We start from the raw sequence: 23,943 nt of genomic DNA on the forward strand, positions 1-23,943 counted from the left end.
TCTGTGTTCCCTCCCTCTCCTTCCCAGAAATTCTATGCACTCCACCTTCTTCCCAGATCCGCTGATAGGACAGGGCTGCCGGGGCTGTGGCCTCTCCCTTCCCACATTCTTGGCTTCTTTCCTCTACTGTGGCCTCCCCTCTCACTTCCCATCCTGTCCCCCAACTTCAGCTTCTCCCCACTCACCCCCTTTTTTCAATTCCCTTTTAGTGCTTGTGGAGATGAGGGAATTGCCAGATTCCTTGTGCCTGGAAAAGAGCTTGGCATGTAATAGATGCTCAATAAACATCTGTAGTTCCAGACGGTCCCCCTCCCAGGTCCCCCTCCCAGCCCCATCCAGGTTCAAGGAGCCGCCATCCCTGCTAAGATTTGGTTTCCGAAGACCTGGATTTGGAGTCTGGTGTTTCCACTTGCTAGCTAGGCAAATTACTTCATGTTTTCGAGTCTCAATTTCTTCTTCTGAACATGAGAATGATAAAAATCGTACCGAGTTAACGAGGCTCTCATGAGCATCAAGTAACACACATAAAATGCTTGATATATATGTCCTTAATAAATGGTGGCACCATTATTATCTCTTAATTGCAATTCTCTTCCGTCATCCAAACTCCCTTTCGAACTTACCTGAACTTCCAACATTTCTCTACTGGATTTTATGGATGTTTATGCATGCCAGCTTGCTGGCCAGTCTGCAGCCTCCTTGGAGCTAGGAGCTTAATAAGTGTGGCAACGGGGACACAGCGATTCTCTTTGTCTTCCACAGAGCTTAGCACACAATAGGGCTGGCTTCCAGAGTTGAATGAGTAAGTGAGCACAGCCAACTCCATAGCTAAGCTCCATGCTTCTTGAGAGGGAAAGACTCCCCTGCTTTCTATTTTACTGGCCACCCCCAGAGCGCCGGCACTCAGTAGGACCTCCAGGATACCAGACCCGAAATACTCCAGTTGTAAGCCTCTGCAACTTCGTGTTTGCTCTCTTGACTGGGTAATTGCCTTGCCTCCTCCCTGCTTCTGGCCCAAACCCAGTGACTGTGCCTAACCCCCACCCCCGCCCAGATGCAGGGAGGAGAAAGGAAGGTCCAGATGCTCTGCCCCAGCAGGCAGGACAGGTGTGCTGTGGAGCCAGCCGGGACTGGGGATGTTCAGGGGACCAGTGGGTGCCAGCTGCGGGGTGGGCATGGGGGAACGGAGCCCGCCCGAAGCCGGAGACAGCCGGCTGCCGGCCTGCACTTTGTCCTTATCCTCCCTTTCATCCCGGCCCGCTGAGCCTGGGAGTTTCTCAATGGAGCTGGCGTTTGGGGAATGCTCTGCGGGGGGTTGAGAGGGCTGGCCTACGAGGGGGGGCATTCCAAGCATTCTTTTCTTCCCTGCCAGAAGGGGTGGGGGGGGTCGGGGTCCCCGAAGGGTGGCAGCTGCCCAGCACTGGAGGAAAGGGGATTTCTCAGGAGGGAGAGGGAGAGAATAAAGGCGGAGGGGAGGTCTTCAAGCTGCAGGGGACAGAGATGGCTGGGGGAGGGGCGGGAGATGCGGGAGACAAGGGTGGGGGCAGGGCCTTATAATCCACCAGACTCAGTCCTTCCTTCAGTGCTGAAGGCGAAGAGCGAGGCGGGAACCTCCGTCCAGGGCTCTCCCACCCATGTACTCCGAGGATGGCCACAGCCTGGGAGCCTTTTGGAACTAGAAGCTGGGCTTTTGTTCTTGTTGCATTTTGCTTTTTCCAAGCAGGTGGCCCAGTTTCCACCTGTTAAAACCCCGGGGAAAACGTGGGTTAAGTGAAGGCTCAAAGGCCTGCAGCCCACCTGCCCAAACAGAACAACAGAGGCTGTTTTCCAATCACGGTTCCGGTTTTAATGGAGGGGTTCTTTCTGGCCACAGAGGAAGGGAAGAGGGACCATCAAGTTGACAGAATCAGGGCATGGTGGGAGGGAGCCAGAGACCCCCCCCCCCCAGTGCAGTGGGGTGTGTGATTGATTCCCCCCCCATGATCAGAAGGGAATCATTGCAACAATCTCTCCCTGTTCACAAAACTTAGGCGTCACAGTGGATTTCCCCAGAACATAGTATTCACATTATTGAAAAGAGCTAGATTCACTTAAAAAAACAAAAACAACAACACAGGGCTGAACACATAAAAATAAATAAGGGCATCCCAGGGTCTGGAAAGCCTAGAGCAATAGACACATCTGTTCTCAGTAGCAGGAGCAGCTTGGAGGCCAGAGAGGTTCAGAATCTTCGAGGTCCAAGGTAGGGTCCAGGGGAATCTGGGCCCCTTGAGATGAAGTCTGATAGCAGCAGCCTGAGCCTTTTCAAGTCTTTTAGATCACTAGCAGCGACTCCAAGAGGCTTGGGCCGGGTTTGGAGAATGGGAAAGAGGAGAGAACCTTTGAGGAAAGAGAGGCTGTGTTCTCTTTCTGTTGAGATAAATAAGAAAGGGTATGCCTTAGGAGACCATTCCTAGGACACCCCAGGCACATGAAGGGGGTGCCACATTCCAGTTTTAGTGGTGGGCGGGGATGCGACCTGTATCTGAAGTTTCCATGCCCACCTTAGCAGGAAGTCACCACGCACAAAACTTACTGCAAGAAAGGAGACCGGCACTGAGAGAGTGTCCTTCCTGGTGGCTGTGGCCCTACTGTGTGAACCAGGAGCGGGCAACCTGGACCTTCGGCCACAGGCCTGCCCCTCTTCTCTCTACTCGCTTCCCCTCTACACTCTTCTCTGTGCCACAGGGCCAAAGACTTGGAACCCTCAATGCACTTGACTTGCCCACTTCCCGTCCAGCCCTCTCTAGGGCTCAAGTGCAAACCACCTCGGCCTTCCTGGCCGGGATTCTAGTCTTAGGAGGCAGGGTGGTCTCCCCTCAAGGTGCAGCTGCATTTTCAAGCCTACCCAGAATGGGGCAGCGCCCCCGGCCCTCAGCTGAGCTTTGAGCAGACCCCCAGTGCCTGGCGGTAGGCCTCTGTCACCTCCTGGCAGTCTGTCAGGGAAAAGCAGCTATCCCCCAGGGGTTCCTGCCACCAGCGCCGCAGGCCCCTGCTTCCAAGGCCCTCTGTGGGGGGCTCCTCGAGCCCCATGAGGTTGTCCACAGACACGCAGCCCCTCAACAGGGGCTCTGGGAGCCGTTCAGGCAAGTCCAGCTGGTCAAATGACTCAGAGGACAGGATGCTCTCTTCGCTCATGGCCCCTGAGGGGCGGCTGGCGTGGCCCAGAGGGTGAGGGGAGGCCAGTTCATCCAGGGAGCCGAAGGTGGTGGGGGCTGGGAGCTCCAGGGCTGCACACGAGAACTTGCCATTGTGCTTGAGGATGCCTTTGCGATGGTGGGGCAGCCCCGGCGCTTGGGGGGGCTTCTGCTCCTCAGAGTCCCCACTCACAAACACATCGCCTGCGTCCAGGAGCTCCCCGGACTCACTGGGCTCAGGAGACGAGTAGTAGCCAGATTCCCGTTGCCGAGACTTCTTGAGGATGCCCTTCCTGGGGAGCAGGGGGGCGGCTTGTCCCGGGCTTGCGGGGCCCAGGCCGGGCTCAGGGTCTGCCCTTGCCCCTTCTGACAAGGCTGGCGCCTTCTTCTTGAGAATGCCCTTTGGCAGCTTGAGGTTACCCCTGCCGGGGCGAGGAGACGGATCGTCGGCCAGGTCCCCCTGGAGAGGCTGAGCCATGTCGTTCTCTTTGCGGGACTTTTTGAGGGAATGCTGGCGCTCCAGGCCCGGCGCGCTGCTCCCACCTCCAGGCGCGTGCTGCTTGAAGAAGCTGCAGACCTTGGCCCCGTTCTCCAGGAGGGGCCGAGACGACCGCCGGAGCCAGTTGGCCATGGAGGCCCGGCCAGACTCGCTGCCAGGGTGCCCACCCTCGTGCAGAGCCTCCTGCTCCCCCACGCAGGTGGCATAGCCCCAGTTGACCCACCAGTGGCTGGCCACATCCTCCAGGGTGGCTCGGCGGGTGGGGTTCACCATTAACAGCCAGCGGATCAGGCCACAGGCATCTGAAAGACAAGAGACAGGGCTTGAGGCCAGCAGCCTCGAGAACGGGCACGCTGCGCCCCTCTCATCGGCCTTCCCCCATTTGGGCCAAGACTTCTCACTCCTGGGTCAGGTATGTCCATTCCCACCTGAGCTCTGTATGCACCACTGCCCAGGGGGTCCCCCACAGCCTCCAGCTTTTAGGGACTGACTCTGCCCATTTCTTCTTCGATCCCTCGACCCCTCAGGACTCCAGCCCCTTCTTCAGCCTTGTGGTACGTTAGCATATTCTCTTTCCCTTGGCTGAATGCAAGGGAGGGACTGTGCTCAAGCATAAACCAAGGTTCTCACACCCTTCCTCCTGCCTTCTCTGCCCCGTGTGAAAGGACGGAGTCTTCCGAGGATGAGGACTCAAGCTGTAGGAAGTGAGGAAACTGCAGCAAAGACGGTCCAAGTTCAATCACCAGAAGCCCTTCCCAAAGAGGATATAGCATCTCACAAAGGAGAGAAGAGATACCCCTTCCTCCTCAAAGGTCACAGACTCTGGAAGCAGAGAGATGACAGCAGGAGGTGGAGGAGGGGAGCTACCCCCATCGACAGTGGGTCATCCTTCTTGCCTCCCTGCTCCTGCTTGGTTCTGCCTCAGGAGCCAGGGGAGGACACACGGGCCTGGCTGAGAACATCCACGCCTCTCACTCACCGGAGGGTTTAAGTGGCTCCCGGTAGGACCCGCTGCTGATCTGTTTCACCAGTGTCTTATGGTCCTGCCCATCAAAGGGCATAGTGCCATGCACCAGGATGTACAGAAGGACACCCAAGGACCAGCTGTCCACCTGAGGGAGGGAGGGAGGGAAAGAGAGAGAGGGAGCGCGTCAGCAAGGATGCCTGCATGCCACAGGCTGGAAGGCTTCCAGAAGCACCGGAGAGGAAAGGGGTACACGTTGGAGAACTCAGGGGCTGGGGCATCTGAGGGCCACCTCCCTCTAGTCCCCAGGAACAAAGCCGGTGGCACCGTAGAAGGGACTGAGGTTCATGAGGAAAGGTGTGGTCAATCGCCTGCCCTTGGGAGGGGCAGCCACAGACAAGAGCAGGGGTGAGGTCATCCCGGGCTAGGACAGGGTGGTTGTGAGAGCACCCACCTCTCCAGGGAGCCTGGCTGGGTGCCAGGAAAGAGAACGGCAACTGGGAGGGTGAGGGGCACAGAGCCAGACCAGAGGGCAGGAGACATAAGCTCTTGTCCCAGGTTCACTGCTCCCTTGAGGACCTGGAAAGTCACTACTGTTGTGTGAAGAGGGGCGGAGCTGAGCTTTGGGTTCGGAAGGAGGGGAGAGGCTGGAGAGCTAGCCCACCTCTGTCAGGGGATCTAGAGGCCCAGGGGGTGCTGAGGCAGGGTGGACGGAGAGCAGAGGCTCACCTCCGGGCCCGTGTAGGGCTTCCCGTTGACGATCTCGGGCGAGGCGTACAGGGGGCTCCCACAGAACGTCTGGAGGAACTCGCCCTGGCGGTAGAGGTTGGAGAGCCCGAAGTCTGCAATCTGTAGGTTGGGCCAAACACAGGAGGGGTCACACCAAGGCCTGGATTGTTCTGCAGCTCTCAGCCCACCTCCCTCCGGATCCCAGGGAAACCCTGGCCCTCTCAGGAGGAAAAGGTGCCCGTGACTCCTGCCCCTGTGGCACGGATGACAGCTCAGGCCCTACAAGAGAGAGTCTTGCGGAGGTTATGTCAGTGAGGAATGCCTAGGTGTGTGGGGCCTCCAGGGTCCTCACTGTACCCCACTCTGGGGACGCACTCTCCTGTCTAGAAACATCCTCCTGACCAGGCAAGCCCCCCTCCCCCGAGACCTCCTTTTCCCATGAAGCCCAATGGCCGGCTGTGGTCCCTGCTTATCAGTCTTCCTCCTCATACTGTCCTGTTGGCACGTGCCCCGAGCTCACCTCCTTCTGCCCCCATCCCTCCTGCAGCTCTTAGCACAGGTGTGACCCGGCGATGGGACTCAACAACTAGTGACTGAAGGAAGGGTCTACCAGATGTACGGAAAGAATCGACTTCTCATGCCAACCCCATGACCTTCAGAAGCAAGCCAGCCCCATCAGTGATTACCATGCAAGGCTTGGACTGCCCTTCCTAGCAAAGGGCTCATCTCTGTCCAGACCTGGGTGGGGGGGTGGCGGTAGGGTGCGGAATGTAGTAGCAGGAGCCTGGGGTCAGCCCAGTAGGGCTAAGAAGCAATAGTGAAGTCAAAACAAGGATCAGGGCTGTGGTTATAGCCCAGGAGAAGGAATCTTCCTCCAGAACTCCCTGAGCCATCTGATACTGAGGGCTGGAGAGGCCCCGAGTCCATTTTCTTACTTCCCAGGGAGACCCTTTTCCCTAACTACCCTCAGATACAAGCAGAGGCCAATGCCCTGCTTCTCCCCGCCTCCTCACCCCCAGCAGAGGGTCATGTGTGCCCAGGGTGGGGAGGGGCTGTTTATGAAACTTTGCCTCCTTCATTTATGGTTATATTGGTCTCTTATCAAGCAGTTATCATTTGAAACCCATAAAGAGGCAGATGATTGGTACGGATGGGAAAGTTCGTGCCTGTCTGGTTATGTGAGTTTACTGGCTCTGACTCCCCTCCCCCTGCTTAGCATCAAAGAAAGCCCCACCTGCTCTGGGAATTGGCTGGGTTAGGGGAATTAACTCAGTGCCAGGGTGCTTTGGGGCATGAGGTCAAGGGCCACTGAAGGGAAGGGACTGTGTCCTGGGTTCAGGAAGATTCTGAATGGTATCCACGAGCAGGATCAAAGCCCGCCCGGTGCCTGCAGGGGCCAGCCCTTGTCCTTTCCCCCTTCGAGCCCTGAGATCTGAGTCCATCTCATCAGCATGAGCGTCTCAGACCCAAGCTTAACTACTCAGGCATGGCAACTCGGCAGCTGCAGGAGGCAGAAAGCTGGTGCTGGGATGTATGGTCTATGGAGAAAAGACCCCAAGGGCTACCCAATTGCAAGAGATTCATGTGTGTGCGTGTGTGCATGTGTGTGTGTGCAGGGAGGTGGGAAGAACTTGGGTTGTGACCCTCTCTCCCTTCCAGACCCAAGGTTATGTGCAAAAGCTGATCCTCGATCTAGGCTTCAGTTAGCCTTTGACATCAAGAGCACTGGCTGAGGAGTCCGAAGACCTTGGTTCTAATCCAGGCTCAGCCCCTCCCGTGCCATGGGATCTTGAGTAAGTCACCCCTTATCTTGGGGCCTCTGTTTTTTCCGTCCTGAAAGGATGATGACTGAGTTCTCTACTGCTACTAACATCTAAGTCTCGGCTTTGCTCAACTTCTTCTGGAGTCCCCTAAGCACTTAGAGATGAACACTCAGCAGAAAGGCTGTGGTGGGGTAGGGAAGCTGCTGGAACAAGAGGTGGAACTCACCTTAATATTTCCATTGGCATCTAAGAGGATATTCTCCAGCTTGAGGTCACGGTGGACAACCCCGTTCTAAAAGAGAAAGGGAGGAAGGATGGTCAGGAGGAGGTCTCCAGGAGGGACAGGAGGCTGTGGAAGCCTAGTCCGGAAGGCTGAGGAAAACACGAAGTGGGCCGAGTTGGGGGAGCACAGGTGGGCTAGGGGCACCCATCTCATCGGAACACAGTGCAAGGGACACAGGCCCTTCCGCTCCCAAGGGCCTCAGCGAGAGGCTCCAACATCCCCGGGGCCCAGAGTCCAGATGGAGTTTTGCCTCTGTTTCTGTCTCCCTGGGGGGGTCCTGGATGGGTCATGGAATCTCTCTGGTGCAAACCGGCCCTAGAGGACAGGCGGGAGGGCCAGGAGGGAGGGCGCTCACCTGGTGGCAGTAATGCACGGCAGAGACGATCTGCCGGAAGAAATGGCGGGCGTCCTGCTCACTGAGCCGCTGCCGCTCGCTGATGTAGTCGTAGAGGTCGCCCCGGCTGGCGTACTCCATGACGATCACAATCTTGCTGCTGTTCTCAAACACTGCGGCAGAGCAAGGCGGGAACGTCAGGCCCCTCCAGAGCACACTGTTCCCCACTGGGGGGGTCACGCGCGCCTCCCGGGCCCCAAACCGGATAGGACCTTTTTACAGGGATGTCTGCCAATGGGATGGGACGGTGACAAGTAAGAGCGGGGAAAGGGGCCTCTGAAGCTCTCAAGATCTTGCAGGAACCACGAGGTAAGGCCAAGGGAACTGGCTTAGCCTCCTTCTCTTTGGAAGTTTAGGAGTCTTAAAACTACCCTGTAAATTTCCCAGGAAGGCAGGGATCAATGGATGAGAGTGAAAAGCCAGAGTCTGGTTCAAAATCGGGTACTGGGTTTTTTGTTGTTGTTGTTTTTTGGCCTTACGACCATGGGCAAATCTCTTCTGGATACATCAGTAGGAATGCAGGTTTGGGGTTTGAATCCTGGCCCTATCACTTACTAGCTGGGTGACTTTGGCAAGTTATTCAACCAGTGTGCCTCCATTTCCTCCTCTGAAGAGTGAGCTAAAAGGGCAACCTCACAGAAATAGATAAAAGTCAGTGACAGCTCCGGGGCCGGCTGAGCAAGTTGGTGGAGGGTTTGTCATAGAAGCAAGCACTCAATAAATGGTACCTCCTGTTACGTTTATGATAGATATCCTTATGCCTAAACTTGAAAAATAATTCCCATAAGAACGTTTGCCTTGAGGAGCAGAAGAGGGGTAGAAAGAGGTATGAAGGTGGTCTGTAAACTCTCCAGTACCATGGAAAGCTGAGCAAGGTATCTATTACCCTCAGCATCTTTGACTTCCTGGCACTCAGCCTACCCCAAGCTCACGTGGCACTCAGGCTTTGTCCTGGCTCTAGCCGCCTGGAAAGGTAGGGAAGGACTGGCTCGCCCAACTGGCCCTTTGGCTGGGTATGTGTCAGGGCATGTACGCCCGTGACATTGCATCTTTGTGTCAAACGAGTCCTAGGAGTTTGGCTTGCTCAGCCAGCCCCTGAGGCACTGTTGTCTGGTCTGTGACAAGGAGCTGAGAGAAGAGGTTTCTTCCCAAGAGGGATCCCAGGTGCCAGGCTAGGGGACATACGGCCGGGCACCAGGAGGACCGCACTCTTTCCCACTCCTGCGTGAGTGAGCAGACCTGACTCATGGTGGCCCAATCCCCTAGGAGGGACCTAGATGAGATCCCACTGCGATGGTGCTTCCCTATGTCTGTAGGAGGGCATCCACGCTTTGTGTCATGAAACTGGGGGTCAAGAGCCAACCGGAGTACATTCTGGGGGGCAGCTAGATTCCTAAGACTGGAGCCCCCCCCAGGTTCAGATCCCCTGAAGATTGGCAGGGGATGGACGGGGTGGAGGGGCCTGCCTGTCACACAGTGACTGTGACACCCCTACAACTGTGGAATCTGAGGTGCAGGCAAATCCACAGGCTCAGCTTCAAGACTCAGTTCCCAGCCCGAGTAGGAGATATGGGTGTGGGGGAGAATCTGCGTGCACACTCTCTCTCTGCCCAGTCACCATGCTCAACCCGGCTTAACCAATATTCTGTCATCTACCCACACTTCCCTCAGGGGAAGACAGAGGGATACAATTAGCCTTCTCAGCCATTTGCCTGGGAGCCCGGTGGGACAGGCTCAGGCCACAGGGCCGTGTCGGTGGCTCTGCTCTTCATCTTCCTACGAAGAGAAGCTGAGAGAGGAGACTTCTGTCTTACTTCCCCCCAGGAATATTCAGACAGAGGGCAAAGCCACAGGCTTCCCTCCCTCCCTCCTGCTACTGCTATGGCTTGATTCCCATCTAACTGATGTTATGTAAAGGCTGGAAGCAGACAGGTATGTGTGGGAGGGTGCTCCCCCTCTCTTACTCGTCACCCTCTCTTGCTCACTTTGTTGTCTGGGTCACAGGGAACAGGGAAGATGGAATAGAAAGCCAGCACTGATGTCAGAGCAAGGGGAGGCTAAGAAAGATGAGAAAAGGTAGGAGCCAGCCCCATGGCAGGAATGGTTCAGAGTACAGGTCAGATTCTAGGAGGTCTGGCTTTTGGGACGTGTGAAGGATAACACCTACGCACCCGAGACAGGTGCAGGTCTCTCTGAATGTTCCAGCCTCCCCCAGAACGCTAAGGATCTCCTCGGGCTGGGGAGATAGTGTTCAATCATGGAAAACCTAACAATAACAACAAGGAAGCCTACGGTCCATGGAGTTCCTCCTGTGAGCTAAATACACAGTGACATTTCATTTGATCTTTGCAACTGGCCTGTGACATAGGTGGGACTGTCCCATTCTACAAATGAGGAACTGAGGCCCACCCAGAGCCGAATTAAGTTAGTTGGCCAAAGTCATAGAGCTGGGTTTCTTCTTCTTCTTTTTTTAATGTGGGTTTTTTTTTTTTTTTTTGAGAGACAGAGAGAGACAGTGCAAGCAGGGGAGGGTCAGAGAGAGAGAGGGAGATACAGAATCTGAAGCAGGTTCCAGGCTCTGAGCTAACTGTTAGCACAGACCCCAATGCGGGGCTCGAACCCACGAACAGTGAGATCATGACCTGAGGCTCCGGACGCATAACCGACTGAGCCACACAGGCGCCCCCAGAACTGGGTTTCAAATGCACCTTTTATCCAACTCTAAATCTGTGTCTTTTCCACTTTTTTGTGTTCTGTTCTGACTGCTCCTATACACACACACACACACACACACACACACAAACACACACACACACACACAGCTTCGAATGCCCTGCCTCTGCGTACCTTCATGGATGGCAATGATGTGGGGGTGGTTGAGCGATGACATGATCTCAATCTCTCGCCGAATGTGCATCAAGTCTTGCTCATCTTTGATTCGGTCTTTCCGGATTGATTTGATGGCCACCTGGGAACAGAGAATGCAGGAGGGTGAGGAGAAGGTTTTGGCAGAGAAAGGCATCCTTAAGGTATTCCGGGAGTTCTGCCCCTGGCCAGCTACAGCTGCTGGGAAGTCCAGAGCATGCACCCAGGGAAGCCATTCCATTCCCCTCCAGGGTATGTGACAGAGGCTGGCGAGCACCTTCCCTAGAGAAGGCTTAAGCCCGGGTTGGGTGCAGTCTATACAGCAGGTAGGACTATGGGCCAATGACCTCGCTCAGAGTCCATGAGGAACAAGGGAAGTGCCACCTGCATTTGTAAGGTCCGTGCTCTGTGGTTTACAAAGCAAATTTACCGCACTGCGGCCATGATGACAACTGGGCAGGCTTTGCTCAGCACCGGATCCCTGATGCCACACGTGGTGCCTGGCACACAGTGGGCACTGAATCACCACATGTGGCATTAGTAGGAACACCGGTCCTCCCAAGAGTCCTGAGAAGCAGGCACACAGAGTTTCATCATCCTCATGTAGAGGTGGGGAGAATTGGTAGGCAGAGAGGTGAACTGACCTGTTCAAAGTCAGACAGTTACTAATCGGCCCAAACATGAAGGAACTTGGAAACCATAATGCTAAGAAGCTAAGAAGCCAGACGCAGAGGGGCAAATATTCAATTCTCCTTATTCTAGGTAACCAGAATAGGCATATGCATTGGACAGCAAGTAGACTAGAAATTACCGGGGTGGGGGGTGGGGGGTGGGTAGAGGTGGGGGTAGGGGTAGGGGCTGCTGGGAGCTTCTGTCTGGGGTGATGAAAAGATTTTGGAAATGGATAAGGCTGATGGTTGCACAACATGGTCATTGGACCTAATAGGTCACCGTACTCTAAGTTATACGTTATTTTCCCACAAAAAACATTATCAAAACAACACCAGTCCCTTCAGCCCAGGTAAGGAATGTCCCTCTCCTAGCAACAAACAAACAACTAGACAGTGTCCCCTGGGCTTTCCTATCTCCTCTGCAAAGGTGAAAATACCATAAAAGGAGTCAACGCTGGGGCTGCTAAGTGCAGTGGGTTCAGGAAGGGCGGAGGCGACAGGAAATGGAGAAAGAAGTGTGGAGATGCCATCGCTGGGAAGCAGAACTCTTAGACGCTGAGCGTCTCTGTCCTTTCTCTGCTCAGTCCCACTCAGCAGCCCAGCCGCAGGGACAGGGAGAGGGACAAGGGCCCTTCCGTGTGCGCGGAAGGCTCAAGCCTGGGGAGTCAGGGGTCAGGGGACTTCCTCTGGGCTCTGTGGCTGTCCCCTGTGAGCAAGTCCCACTACCGCTCCGAGCCTCTTTAGTTTTCTTTTCTGTGAAATGACAGGCTGAACTAAGAAGTGTGAGGTGCTCTCCTGCTGTGAGATGAGCTGTCCACATGGAGGGTGTGGAGTAAAGGGGGCTCAGGCTTTAGGGGGTGCCAGGCGGGGTGTCACAGGGCTAGTCAGTTCCTGACAAGTCCTGTCCAAGGACACAGATGGTAAATTCAAGACTTCCTTTTTGGGGGAGGTGGACACGTTGTGAAAAAAACCCCACGGCACAGCCCGAGGTAAACTGCTCCTCATTCAGTTTCCCAGAACGGTTTGCCTCCCCTCAAGGTTCAACAGGAGACAGGGAGAAAAAGGAAACCACAGCTCCAGGGGCGGGGCCTCTAATCCACCCTTTCACAGGGCTCTGGAGGCAGACAATGGCTTCCGGCTCTCTCGGGGACAGCAGCCGAGCTCCCCATCAGACAAGAATGCGGAACAGCCTTAATCCCACAAGGGGAGCTGCTCACAATGGCCAGGCCCGGTCGCCCCGGCAACGGGCCAAGGATGGCGTGCCCTCCGCCCCTCTCTTCCCCTGGAGCTGCATCCCTGAAAGAGGGGAGGCCCAGCTCTTGTGCCCTCCCGGAGCAGGGCAGGGAGGACAATGCAGCAGGAGGGACCTGTCGTCAGGGGGCCTAGTCCCCAAGATGCCGGAGAGGCCCCTGCAGCTGCAGGGGACAGGGCTGCCCCTCAGAGCCTTTCTCCATGGCCCACCCCATTCCCCCCTTTCTGCCCCAAACCACCCTGATGCGCCAAGCAGAAAAAGCTCTGGTTGAGAATTGAACAGAGTGATAGGGAGGTAAGGGTCTGAATCCCTTCAACTTGCTATGTCATCCGTCCATACCCCTTTCTCTCCCTGAAGAACTATGGACTAGTTCTTTTCGAAACTACCTTGTTTTAAAAATCAGACAACAGATGAAGTCTTATGAGCTTCAGATAAAGGATCATAAACGTGTTCATAGAGAGTAAATTAAAAAATTACATAAAAATCGCACTAGATAATGACACAGAAATAGTTGAGTGCTACAAATGCACATATATGTAAAAACTAGGCACATTACAGCTGTGTACACACAAACGTATACAATCATGAGATACATCATCACAGGCTTAGGGGAAGAGGTCTCACAAAGATAAGGCCTGAAAGAAATGAGGTTCCAAAAAAAAGGGGGGGATCTGAGCAGTGCTAGGAGTCCCTGAGTGGGTAGAGAGTATGAAAGTTGAGCCCCGAGATCCATTTCTTTTAACTCTGGAAGTCTAGGATTCCAATTCAGAATTGTTCATCTTCAGTGAACAGCCGCATCCTCCTGCAAACCTCTGGCCTCAGAGGGTCAGGTCAAAGACCCCCACGTCCCCACACCCCTCCACCTCACGTTATCACGTTAGGTCCTAGGGGACTGTGGCTTGGTTGGTACTTCCTATGAAGAGAAACAAAATATGTCATCAGGTCTCCAAGCAGGTGACACACAAGAAGAGTGATGTGTCACTGCCCTGGTAGGGCCGGGCCACTCTTCCCAACCTATCCCTGCCTCATAGGACAGGCCCCTAGCCATGTGCCGGCTAGCTTGTCAAACTAAAGGAGATAGAGCAAGAGCTCAGGCCTAGAAGGAGCTCGGCATACAGAGAACATTTACCAACTGTTTACTGGTGAACACAAATCACAAATAAATAGTTATTGGCTAAGTCATCGGGCTGATCCCTGACTGATGGGAGCAGTGCCCAGATAAGATTTTCTGCCCTTCTTCCCAGGCATGGGTGGAGGAGAGTCAACCTCAGTTATAAGGACTAATTTGAGGGACCTTTGTTCCCATCTGCCAGTTGGTTGAGCAACTATGCTCTAGAATTAAAACAAACTAACTCGAGTCAAGGAGGAGTGAGGGTAACGATCGCTGAATGGATCACCCAGAGGTAGGAAGGCCACGCGCCCGGAGATAATCCTGCTTCATCCTGGTGTAATTATTAGTAGAGCCCCTTTTTTCCCCAAAGTACCCGCATTTAGACGATACGTTATATGGCCACGCTACTCAGAGGGGGCGGGAAACCCAGGCGCACCAATTACGTGGTAACGTAAATGTGAATGCCAGAGCAGTGGAGTGGGTATGAAGAGCACAGGTATCTGATCCTTATTTATCCCAAGGGCGCCCTGCAACTCAAGAGAAGTCACTTAAATGAGCTGGTTAACTGGTGTGGCTAGTTTTAATGCCCTCATCTGAAAAATGAAAGGGCATTTATGCCTCAAACATCTGCTAAATATTACTATGCGCCTGGTGCAATGCTAGGTGTTAGAGATTTAGAGAAACATTGGATAGTCCTTGCACCAAGGCCCGAGGCCCAGTGGGAGGACAGGCAATTAAATCCACGCCAGTCTAGTATGACAAACAGGATGAGGTCCCTGCCTGCCCAGGGGCTCCTGAAGCTCAGACAAGAGTTTTCTTTGCCTGGGGGAACAGGGAAAACCATCTCTGGGAGAAAACTTTGTTTTAGCTCCTAAAGGATGAGTGGGGTTGGGCAAGTCGGAGGGAGTGGGGAGCAGAGGGGTGGTAAGCTAGGCAGGGGCAACAGGGCATTATAGGCAGAGAGAAAGGTTTGTGTAAAGGCCAGAAAGAAAGGAACCATTCACGAATTGGTAGATCTCTAAGTTTCCGTGCAAATTCCAGCATTTTCTTCCGAGGTTCTTCAGAAATGGGTCACTGACTACTATGCCAGGAAGGTGCTGGCCAAGGATTGTTGAACCGGGTTTATTTAGAGACCCTAGGCTGTATCTATGTTAATCTGCCTGGGCAAAAGTCCTGTAGATGCTGGCCCCACATTGCAAAGGCAGCAGAACTTATTCCCCACTGCATTTTGCAAAGGGCAAACACTGAAGTGCAGAAAGGCACACTCACTCTTCCAAGGTTCCTTGATACACCGAGGCGGAATTACAGTGCAAGACAGAAGCGTGTCACTTGCAGAAACAGCCATCTCAGAAGACAAAATCTCCCTGCAGGTTCCCTGCCCTGCCTCTAGTTCCTTGCTTCCCATCCCTGGAGAAGGGAATGCCTCACACCTGGCCTTGGGCCAGGCTGTGTGGCGCCATTGGCATCCTGTCCCACTTACAGACATACAGACATTCAGGGGAGATGCGTGTTGGCCCCCTCCCACACCTCCTGCAGGAACTCAGATCAGGACTAATCTGGACACAGGCAGGCGAAGATGGCAGAGAGGTCTTAGAAGAAGATGTACAGGTGCCGGTCCCAGGTCCCAGGAGGCAGGATGCAAGCTGGGCTTCTCTGGTCATGGCCATCACTAGGGGTTGAAGCCAAGATCCTTGACTCCTCTCCAGCCTTGCCCGGAGCAGCTGCTCTCTGGGAGGTGGGGCAAGGAGCTGGAGGATGACCCATTTAGATAACGAGGTTGGCCTGGCCTGGCCCGGGCAGAGTGGGGATGGGTCTTCGGGTGGCTCACCACCTCCCCAGGCCTGCCAGAGGACCAGGCAGGGAGCAGGAATGGGCTCCAGGCATGAGGGGAGCCTGAGCCGCCTCCCCTAAACCCCGTGTTGTACCCGCCCCCTCCCTGCCACCCTCCTGCCCACTCTGCCAGGTTGTCAGGCAAGGCGCTTCCCTGCTCAGTCCTCTTGTGTGGTTTGGCCAAAGCCCAAGGACAAGAGTCGCCAGCAGCTGGAGCCTCCCTCCCTGTTGCTGAGCAGGCAGGTGCAGGAGGAGCTGGGAGGGCAGCGTCAGGCATAAGAGGCCTCGGGCAGCTGGCCAGGCGGAGCCCTCCTCTGGGAGCAGGGGCTAAAGGAGAGGACTTTGAACAAAGCAAAGACCAAAGTAGTTTGGCTTAGGGAAGCTCGGCACAACCCATTCTCTGGCTCAGGGCAGGACAGACCCAGGGATGGGGTATCCCAGGAGAGGGGAGAGCCAAGCAGAGCCAGCCTCATAGGGGTAATAACACTGTGTGTGTCAGCTGCTGTGCTGAGCACTTTCCATATATTATCTTATGTAATCCCCTGAGAACTCCACGAGGCAGGAATTATTATAATCCCCACTATATGGTCTGATTCCTTCACTGACAGATGAGAAGACAGAGATACAGAGAGGTCACATAGCTGGTAAGCAAGAGAGTCTGAATTTGAATGCTTACAGTCTGAGTCTGAGCTGCCCAGCCTTCCCGACGAGATGAAACCCAGGAATGTACACTAGTTCACCCATCCGGGATCCCTCAACATAGTCAGCATGTGTGGGGGTGGGGTTAGTCCCCAGTGGCTCTTCCCACCCTCGGCACCGTCTGGAGCTCTGGGGAAGGTGGCCAGGGCTAGCTGCTGGAATGACAAAGCACACTGAGGCAAGCCCAGGCTCAGCTCAAGGCCATCTCGCAGTCCAAGACTCCCTGTTGGCCATCCACAGTCTGCGGTGGTCAAGTCGGGAGCCTGCATCGCAGGCATGCCATTAACCAGCAGTAGGACAAACCCCATCTTCTCCCTGGGCCTCAGTTTCCCCAAATGGCAATGAAAGAATCAAACCAGCTCAGTCATTTTCAAACATTGTGAAATGCCATGCAGCAGTCCAATATATACAATACACAGAAGCGCCTCTGTCCCAGATTGCTGTCCCCTTGGACTCCCCTAATGCCCTTCATGGCACCCCTTGGAGAGAAGACTGCCATGCTTTGGTGGACTCTACCATTCCAGGGCCCCCAGCAGGTGTTTTTCTTTTGTGGGGGGAGGGGTGGTCAGGGGAACTGGGAGAGTCACAGGAGGAAATGTCATTTGGATACCAGGAATGTACTCGGAGACTATAAGATCCAGGGCAAATATTTGTTTTTCCTTTGATGCCCTCCTGGAGTAGCCATTAGTCCTGCCCACCCGCCCCTCCCTCTGGACAGTCCCATCTGGCCCCTGATAAGAATCTCATCCAGGTAGGTTCGGAAGGGGAAGTATGCTGGAAAGGTGGAGGGAATATTGGGATGGGAGTCACTCAGCAGGCTTTGCTCTGAATCTAGCCCCCACCAACAGCCTCTGGCTCATCATGAACTGAGCCATTCCCGTGCCCTTCTCCCCCACAGAAGATGCTGAGGCACCAGGTCAGTCTGAAGGGAGGACCATGAAGAGGCAGGGACGGGGGTGGAGTAGGGGAGACGACTCCTCTCCAGACCAGAGAAACCACTAGCACAGCAGGCAGCTCCCCTCCAAGGAGTGCGTTCCCAGTAGAAGTATAGGGTGGTCTGCGGGTCAGGGATGTTCAGGGCATGCCCCATTCCTACTGACCTGGGTCCCTGTGCACCGCCAGAGGCAGGAGGCCAGGGAGAACCTTCTGAATTCTCTGTTCTGATGTCAAAAGAGCTGGAGTCCCTGTTTCAGTCACTGAGGTTTGAAAACTGAAAGCTGACTTATCTCATTCCAGAATCAATGATCTCTCTCTCTCTCACACACACACACATCACAACCACACACAGGCGCACCTACAGTGACCCAGGTCAAGAGTCTGATGGGATCTTAACTTCAATCTCAGTTTCCCTGTTTCTGGACCATCCCACTCCCCCAGCCCAGTCTTTCAACAAGAGGCACAGCTATTTTCCAGCCGAGCGAGTGACAAAGCTGGAGCCCAGCGGTCTCTCAAGCCTGGAGCCTCACCGGGCCCTCACACTTTATAGAAAGAGAAAGAAAAGGAAAGCCAGGAAGTACATGATTGCCCAATAGCTGTAACCTGGCAGCAGGCAACTGGGGATAGTGCCAGGCCTTAGCAGGAAAAACATACTCGGTCCTATTGATGAGGCCATAATCCACTCCCTTTCTCCAGCATCCACTCTCCTTCACCAATGAAATGACTTCTTGAATTTCAAACCAGTTACTGGTTGCAAAAGCAAACAATCTGGGGAGGTGACTGCTCCCACAGCCAATAGGGTAAACCACGGACACATGGGCAAACACATACATGCACCTCTCCTACCCAGTACCCATGTGAATGTGGCAAAACAGTCAGTCCCTAGACCGCCCGCCCTAAAAAGCTTGCTAGAATGCAAGTTATCTGGCCCCATCCTAGACCTCTGGAATAAAATCCTCTAGAAGTGGAACCAGAGAATAAGTGATTTAAAAGCAGCACCCCAGGAGACGCCTAAGCATGTTAGGTGCAAGTTTGTTAACTAACTTTTGGCAAACTTGCTACCCTTTCAGGGCTTGCCTTTCCAGATATAAATATCAGTTCTGACTGCAATTTCTATGTATCCAGATCAATTTAAATTCACATTTGTATCTCATCCAATTCTAATAGCAGCTTGTGAGGGAGGCTGTGGGATTTTTTGTTTGTTTCTTTATTTGTTTTTGCAGAAGGGGAAACGGTATAGAGATAAGTTGTTCAACGTCTCACAGATTACTATTACTATTACTACTACTATTACTACTTCTGCTGCCTATACCCACCCACCCCCGCCGGCAAATTAATTAGACGTGTTTCTGAAAAGGCCCCTCGCCCAAAGGTATCTCGGGGCACAGCAGACTTTACACCAGAGCCTGGTTTCATATTTCACAGAATAAAAACGCATCCTCATGAAACTCTGAGTCAGTTTTAGAGCTGAAATGGACCTAAGTGGCAAGCTTACTTGCCCCCCACCAGTGCAGATGCCCATGGTATGCTGGGCAGCCAGATTATAAGAATGAGTGGAGAAACTGGACCTCATACATTGATTCAACCACACACTCATTTACTAAACCCATACTATGACCTGGCACCTTCTACTTCCTCTTCCTATTCCACTCTTTCGGAGAGTCTGCTCCAAGCAAAATTTAACTTAAGTCTCATCTTCTATAGGGAGTTTCCTCAACTCGAGACACCCTGCATCAACCGTGCTCCTCACTTTCTGGGCAATCATCGTATGTTGGCTAGTGTTGGGATTCTCAGGTCTACGATCAGACCTGAGATCATGGGGAGACATATCTGCAATGGATACCCCACCCCCCTGCCCCCACTATACACACACACACACACACACACACACACACACACACACACACGCAACCTCAGCATGGCAAAGACTAAATGCCGGCCACTCCACCGAGGAAGGCACTAGCCCCCCGCCCAGCCTCCATATTTCACCGCCCGCGGACGAGCCCCGAGCCCGCCCGGCGCCGCGAGAGGGAGCCGCACTTACCAAGCGCCCCGAGCTCTCCCGCGCCTTCTTCACCTTCCCGTAGGTACCCTTGCCCAGCGTCTCGAGGAACTCGTAGCGGTGCCGCAGGTTGTGCTTGTGGTGGTGCCGCTTCACTGCCTGCTTCTTCATCAGGGGCTTAGGCGACTTGATGAGCCCGTCGGGCAGGGGCCGGGCAAGCTCAGTGGCCGGGGCGGTGGCGGCCGAGGGAGCCGGGCTGGGCCGCCGGGAGAAAGCCAACGTCTCCATGGCGGCCAGAAGGTGAGCGAGAGCGGAGGGGGAACGTGCTGCGCGGGGAGAGGTAGAGCCTGCGGCACACGTCCCGCACCAGGGCCGGGAACCCGCAGCCGCAGGAGAACGCGCGGCAAGTCGCCGCGTTCCAAGTTGTTATAAACGCTTTGAGCCGGAGGCTCTGGCCCCGCCCCGCTGGGCGCCCATTGGCCTGCTCGCGGGCTGTGTGTGACCAGGACCGCCCTCATTGGCTGGCCCGGGCCTCGGCCCCGGCTCCTCCCCGAGTCCAGTCTGGGAAAGGTGTCAAGGGAGCCCCGCCCACCTGGGCCGGGGGATAGACACGTCTGGGGAGGCTGCTTGGCCGGATGGTACTACTGCTATTCGGAACTTTTGAAGGACCCCGGAACTACTCTTGCTTCTGAGTGGCTCTCTGTCCTGGTTAGAGCCACCTGTTGTCCTTCCACTGTACTGTGTTCTCTGTTACGAAGGGGCAATCTCACAGTACTAGATGCCACGAAAGTATTTCTCTGAGTAATTGGCATCTCTCAAGCCAAAATCTGTGAAATCCCTGGACCACTTATTTAAAACCATTAAGGGAGAAGGGGGAATGGAGAGAGATGGAGGCTGACTCCAGCCAAGTGGGAGGGCTAGTAGAGAGCTGTCGCAGGGTTCTCACTTCACCTGCCTTCAGTTAGAGCAACCTTAATTGGGTCCCAGAAACGTGGTTCTGGAAAGTTCTTATCTCTTCATCAAAGAAGGCTTCTACAGTTGAGTGGCTCCTTCAAGATGTAGAGGAATTTATGAAGTTTTGGAAGGAGCTGGAGCAGACAAAGGGAAACACTCATCCATTAACAAAATCCATTACAATCCTATTATTTTAACTTGTGTTCCCTAACTCTGTATATAGCTGTCCCCTCAAAGTCTTCCTCTCTGTGATTTCAGAGCCAGGAGGACTGGTGGTAGGTCATGAGATTTGGCTTGGTATTTAAGGCGAGGAGCACTGTCATTTAAATGAAACAAAACTTTCCATAGTTGGTCCTCCTTCCTCTAAATATGAAGAGTAATAGGGAGAAAGAGACATTTACCCTTGAGTCTTCATGCCAGCCGATATTTTGAAGTAGGTCTCATTTTGCCAAAGGCCATACAGCTGGTGAGAATATGGCAGAGCTGGCATTCAGCTCCCCTGCAACCCCCCCCACCCCAGGAGGATTGTGTATTCAAGACAGGCTGAAGATCAAGGACTACCTCCCCAGTGACTGAATTTTGCATTTAGTGTCTTCCCACTTTCTTACTTCCACTGATCCTTTGATCCTTTCTAGTGTAAGTTAGGGGTGGAGAATGCAACCTTTGTAGCTGGAGAGGATCCACTTAGGCAGGAAACCAATCTCCCTTCCCCAAATCTGGAGGGCCACAGGAGGTGGTAGTCAATTTGGTATTCTTTCCTCTACCTGCTTCCCTCCTTGCTCTGAATCATCTGAGAAAACAGAACAAGGCCCAGGTAACAGTTCCCTTGACCTGCTGTTTCCTTTCTCCCATAAGATCTCCATCCATCCTGGGGGCCCAGCTAGTTGGGGCCATCCAGACAGATTAGAGTTCTTAAGAGGAAGCACAGGTAGTCTTAGAGGATGCACAGGGCCAAGTACTGGAAGACCTGAGTTCTAGTCTCGCTGTGATCAACCAATTCTGTGGCCTTTTACTAATCACAGTAATCACTCTCTCTATGAATAATGGTGCCTACTAGGTGCTGGGCCTGTGGATATACGTGATGGTGACAAGATGGACATGGTTTCTGCCCTCAGGGAATTCTCAGCCTAGTGAGAAATAAACAAGCAAGTCCTAGCCAGAGAAAGATGTGTTCAAGATGGGAGAATGGAATGCCCTTGGGGTGTATAACAGGAGGGAGCCCTGAGCCTGGACACGGACATGAGGAGGTCAGTCAGGGGCAGCTCTCAGAGACAGGGCCTTTTAAGGTCCCAAGACTGCTAGTGTACTGCTAGGCCCCCAAAAAGGCGCCCAATACATGCTCATGAATCAAAGGGACAGAGGTGCGATGTAATTCAAAGACTGAAGTCAAGCATCTATAGATGATTGATTTTCCTCCATCACCACTGAACTGGCCATGGCCATGGGGAGTCGATCTCCTGCACCTTCTCTGCCCTCCCCACCCCACTTCAGCTTCCTTTGGCCAGAATGTGAATCCCTCTTTAGGGGACAAGCCAGGCATGATCAAAGACCCCACAGAAAAGAGACTGCCATGTTCCAGCCAGGTGCAGCATGATGGCCCCTGGGGGATGATACAACACTGGTGATGAGTGGGCCTGGCTGCTGTCTGTCCACAGAGACAGGCAAAGGAGGCAGACACAGACCCAGACAGAGCCGGAACAGCTTGCGACTCGGAAATGAGCTTCACTGCTGAAACTCTGCTCTCAAATTCCTTAAAGGGAGACCTGGTCTGTTGCAGAAGGAGTGAGAATTCCCTAACAGGGATTATGTCAGGGGCCTCGGCTGCTGCAGAGTTTTAGGACATTCCAGGCTCATGTGCTTGGATGTGGCTGGAAAGCTGGGCTGAGCTAGGCCATGTCAATCCCGCCTCCCCACCATCCCATCCTGGGAAGGGGAAGCCCCTCCCCCCACCCCCACATCTCATCACGGATCACTGTCTGAAGGGCTCTGGGGATAACCATTCTTTGGGCCTACCAGATGCCTCAATGGGCAAGCAGTTAGAAACACGATCTGTGCCAGTCCCTACACACACTTCACAACCTGTGTGTGTGTGTGTGTGTGTGTGTGTGTGTGTGAGTCTAGTCTAGTAAAGGCAGATGTTAATGTGGCTCAGAGTAAGGACTTCTGTGGGGTCTGCGGGGCAGGGTGCTGGTGGGAGAGCAGGTGAGGGCCAGCAAGACCATGTTTTGGGGGTGGGGGGTAAAGCATTTCTTTTGGAAAAGAAACACATCTAAGATGAGCCTTGAGGGGTGACTAAGAATTAGCTCTCTGCTCTCAGGAAGTATAACGGTTTAGTAAGTGAAATAAGGTAAATGCACAGTTTATTGTATAACCCGAGGCAGACAGCGGGAAGGTCCTCACGAAAAGCGCAAGGTGCCATGTGAGGCTGAAAGTGTGGATCTTACTCTGGCTCAGGGGTTTGAGGGAAGGCCCCACAGGGGTCAGGTGGGCCTGGAAGGAAGAAGTATGAGGAAAGGCCTTCAGGGTCAGGGTGGATGATGGGAAGAGATGATGAGTGTTGGGGGGCAGGGAGGGCGGGAAAGGAGAGCAGAAAAGGACCAGCCAAATGCTCTCCGGATCTGATGAGCTTTACAGGGGCTCCCAGGCCCTAGAGCATCTCCTCTCTTGGGATTTATCTCAATATTGATGTCTGAGCCCATCTTTCCTTTTCTTCGGGAAAAGAGCTACTGCAGGCTGGAGGGCGCAGCTCATCATGCCCTTCCAACCTGAGACCCCAACCATTATATTTTCTTCCCCCGGAGCTCCAAGGACAGGTTACAGCTCTCCGTCACCCCCAGGTCGTGGATAATCTCGCTTTGAAGGTGCTGACCTTCCCCTCTCAAGGGCTGGTGGAACTGTGTGGAGAGGAACTGTGTGTTAGAAGCGGCCCTCCTAGATTGGGAGGTGAGAGTCCAAAGAGAGGGTTGTAAATTCAAAAAGTGGCTGACAAGTTAGGATCCCTGACTCAATGCTGCTCTCTTCTGACCAGCCTAAGCCTAGCAAGTTTTATGGAATGCCCAAAGCTGTGACCACAAGCTTTGGTCTGCTTAGATAATTGTTCCTTCAGTGAACCAATTACTCACTCATTGGTTTGTTTATTCATTCACTCACTCACTCACTCAGTCACTCATTCATTCATTCACTCATTCATTCATTCAACAAATATGTACTGAGCAATGACAATAATAGGTATGATAATATCTAACATTTATTGAGCTAGCCCTGGTTCTAAATGTCTTAGATATAGTGTTGTGTCCAAGACCACTTCGATATAGCCGGGAATAGCAGAGCTGAGAGGCAAACCCTCTCAGTCCAGCTTCGTAGCCCAAGTTCCTAAGGATGGCATTGCTTTGTGGTGCCCAAATGGGCTTGAGCACTACAAGATGGAATGGTGAGCTGCTCACAATCTAAACTGCGTAAGCCTTCCCAGGAGCCTGGCGGGGGTGGGTGGGGGTGGGTTTGGATGTGCAGCAAACACTGAAAGCAGTCCCCAGATTGCTGGATTCAAATGGGAAATGGAATGTTATTCACAAGTTAGGCCTGGAAGGGACTTTAGCCTAGCTTTTGTCCCCAAACCAGATAGCTTGTCTGTCTCCTGCCTGGAGTGGCAGGGAGAGCTCATCCAGATGAAGAGTCAGGGGTCCTGGGTTCCAGCTCCTTTTTTAACCACTGCAGTCATGGCCAAGGACTTTCTCTCTTGAGGAAGTTTCCTCATCTTTATTTATTTATTTTTAAATGTTTGTTTATTATTGAGATAGAGAGAAACAGAGCATGAG

The 23,943-nt window shown here is 53.6% G+C and overlaps 1 protein-coding gene across 3 annotated transcripts; it reads right to left on the reverse strand.

The window, feature by feature from the left end:
• Positions 1 to 1,823: 1,823 nt before the first annotated feature.
• Positions 1,824 to 19,594, reverse strand: NUAK2 (NUAK family kinase 2). Of its 3 annotated transcripts, none has more exons than XM_029935583.1 (8): positions 19,217 to 19,594; positions 10,656 to 10,776; positions 7,770 to 7,921; positions 7,358 to 7,423; positions 5,369 to 5,488; positions 4,655 to 4,787; positions 3,408 to 3,977; positions 1,824 to 2,409 (listed from the first exon to the last, which is right to left on the reverse strand). In XM_029935583.1, exons 1-8 carry the CDS (start codon positions 19,460 to 19,462, stop codon positions 2,222 to 2,224), a joined length of 1,596 nt encoding a protein of 531 aa, XP_029791443.1. In that variant the 5' UTR covers positions 19,463 to 19,594; the 3' UTR covers positions 1,824 to 2,221. The 3 variants fall into 3 exon arrangements, with proteins under 3 accessions (XP_029791443.1, XP_029791442.1, XP_029791440.1); XM_029935582.1 differs by having other exon boundaries at positions 3,288 to 3,977; XM_029935580.1 differs by having other exon boundaries at positions 2,318 to 3,977.
• Between the last annotated feature and the right edge of the window lie 4,349 nt (positions 19,595 to 23,943).

This window comes from Suricata suricatta, chromosome 3, assembly GCF_006229205.1.
Source record: "Suricata suricatta isolate VVHF042 chromosome 3, meerkat_22Aug2017_6uvM2_HiC, whole genome shotgun sequence".
NCBI classification, from domain to species: domain Eukaryota; kingdom Metazoa; phylum Chordata; class Mammalia; order Carnivora; family Herpestidae; genus Suricata; species Suricata suricatta.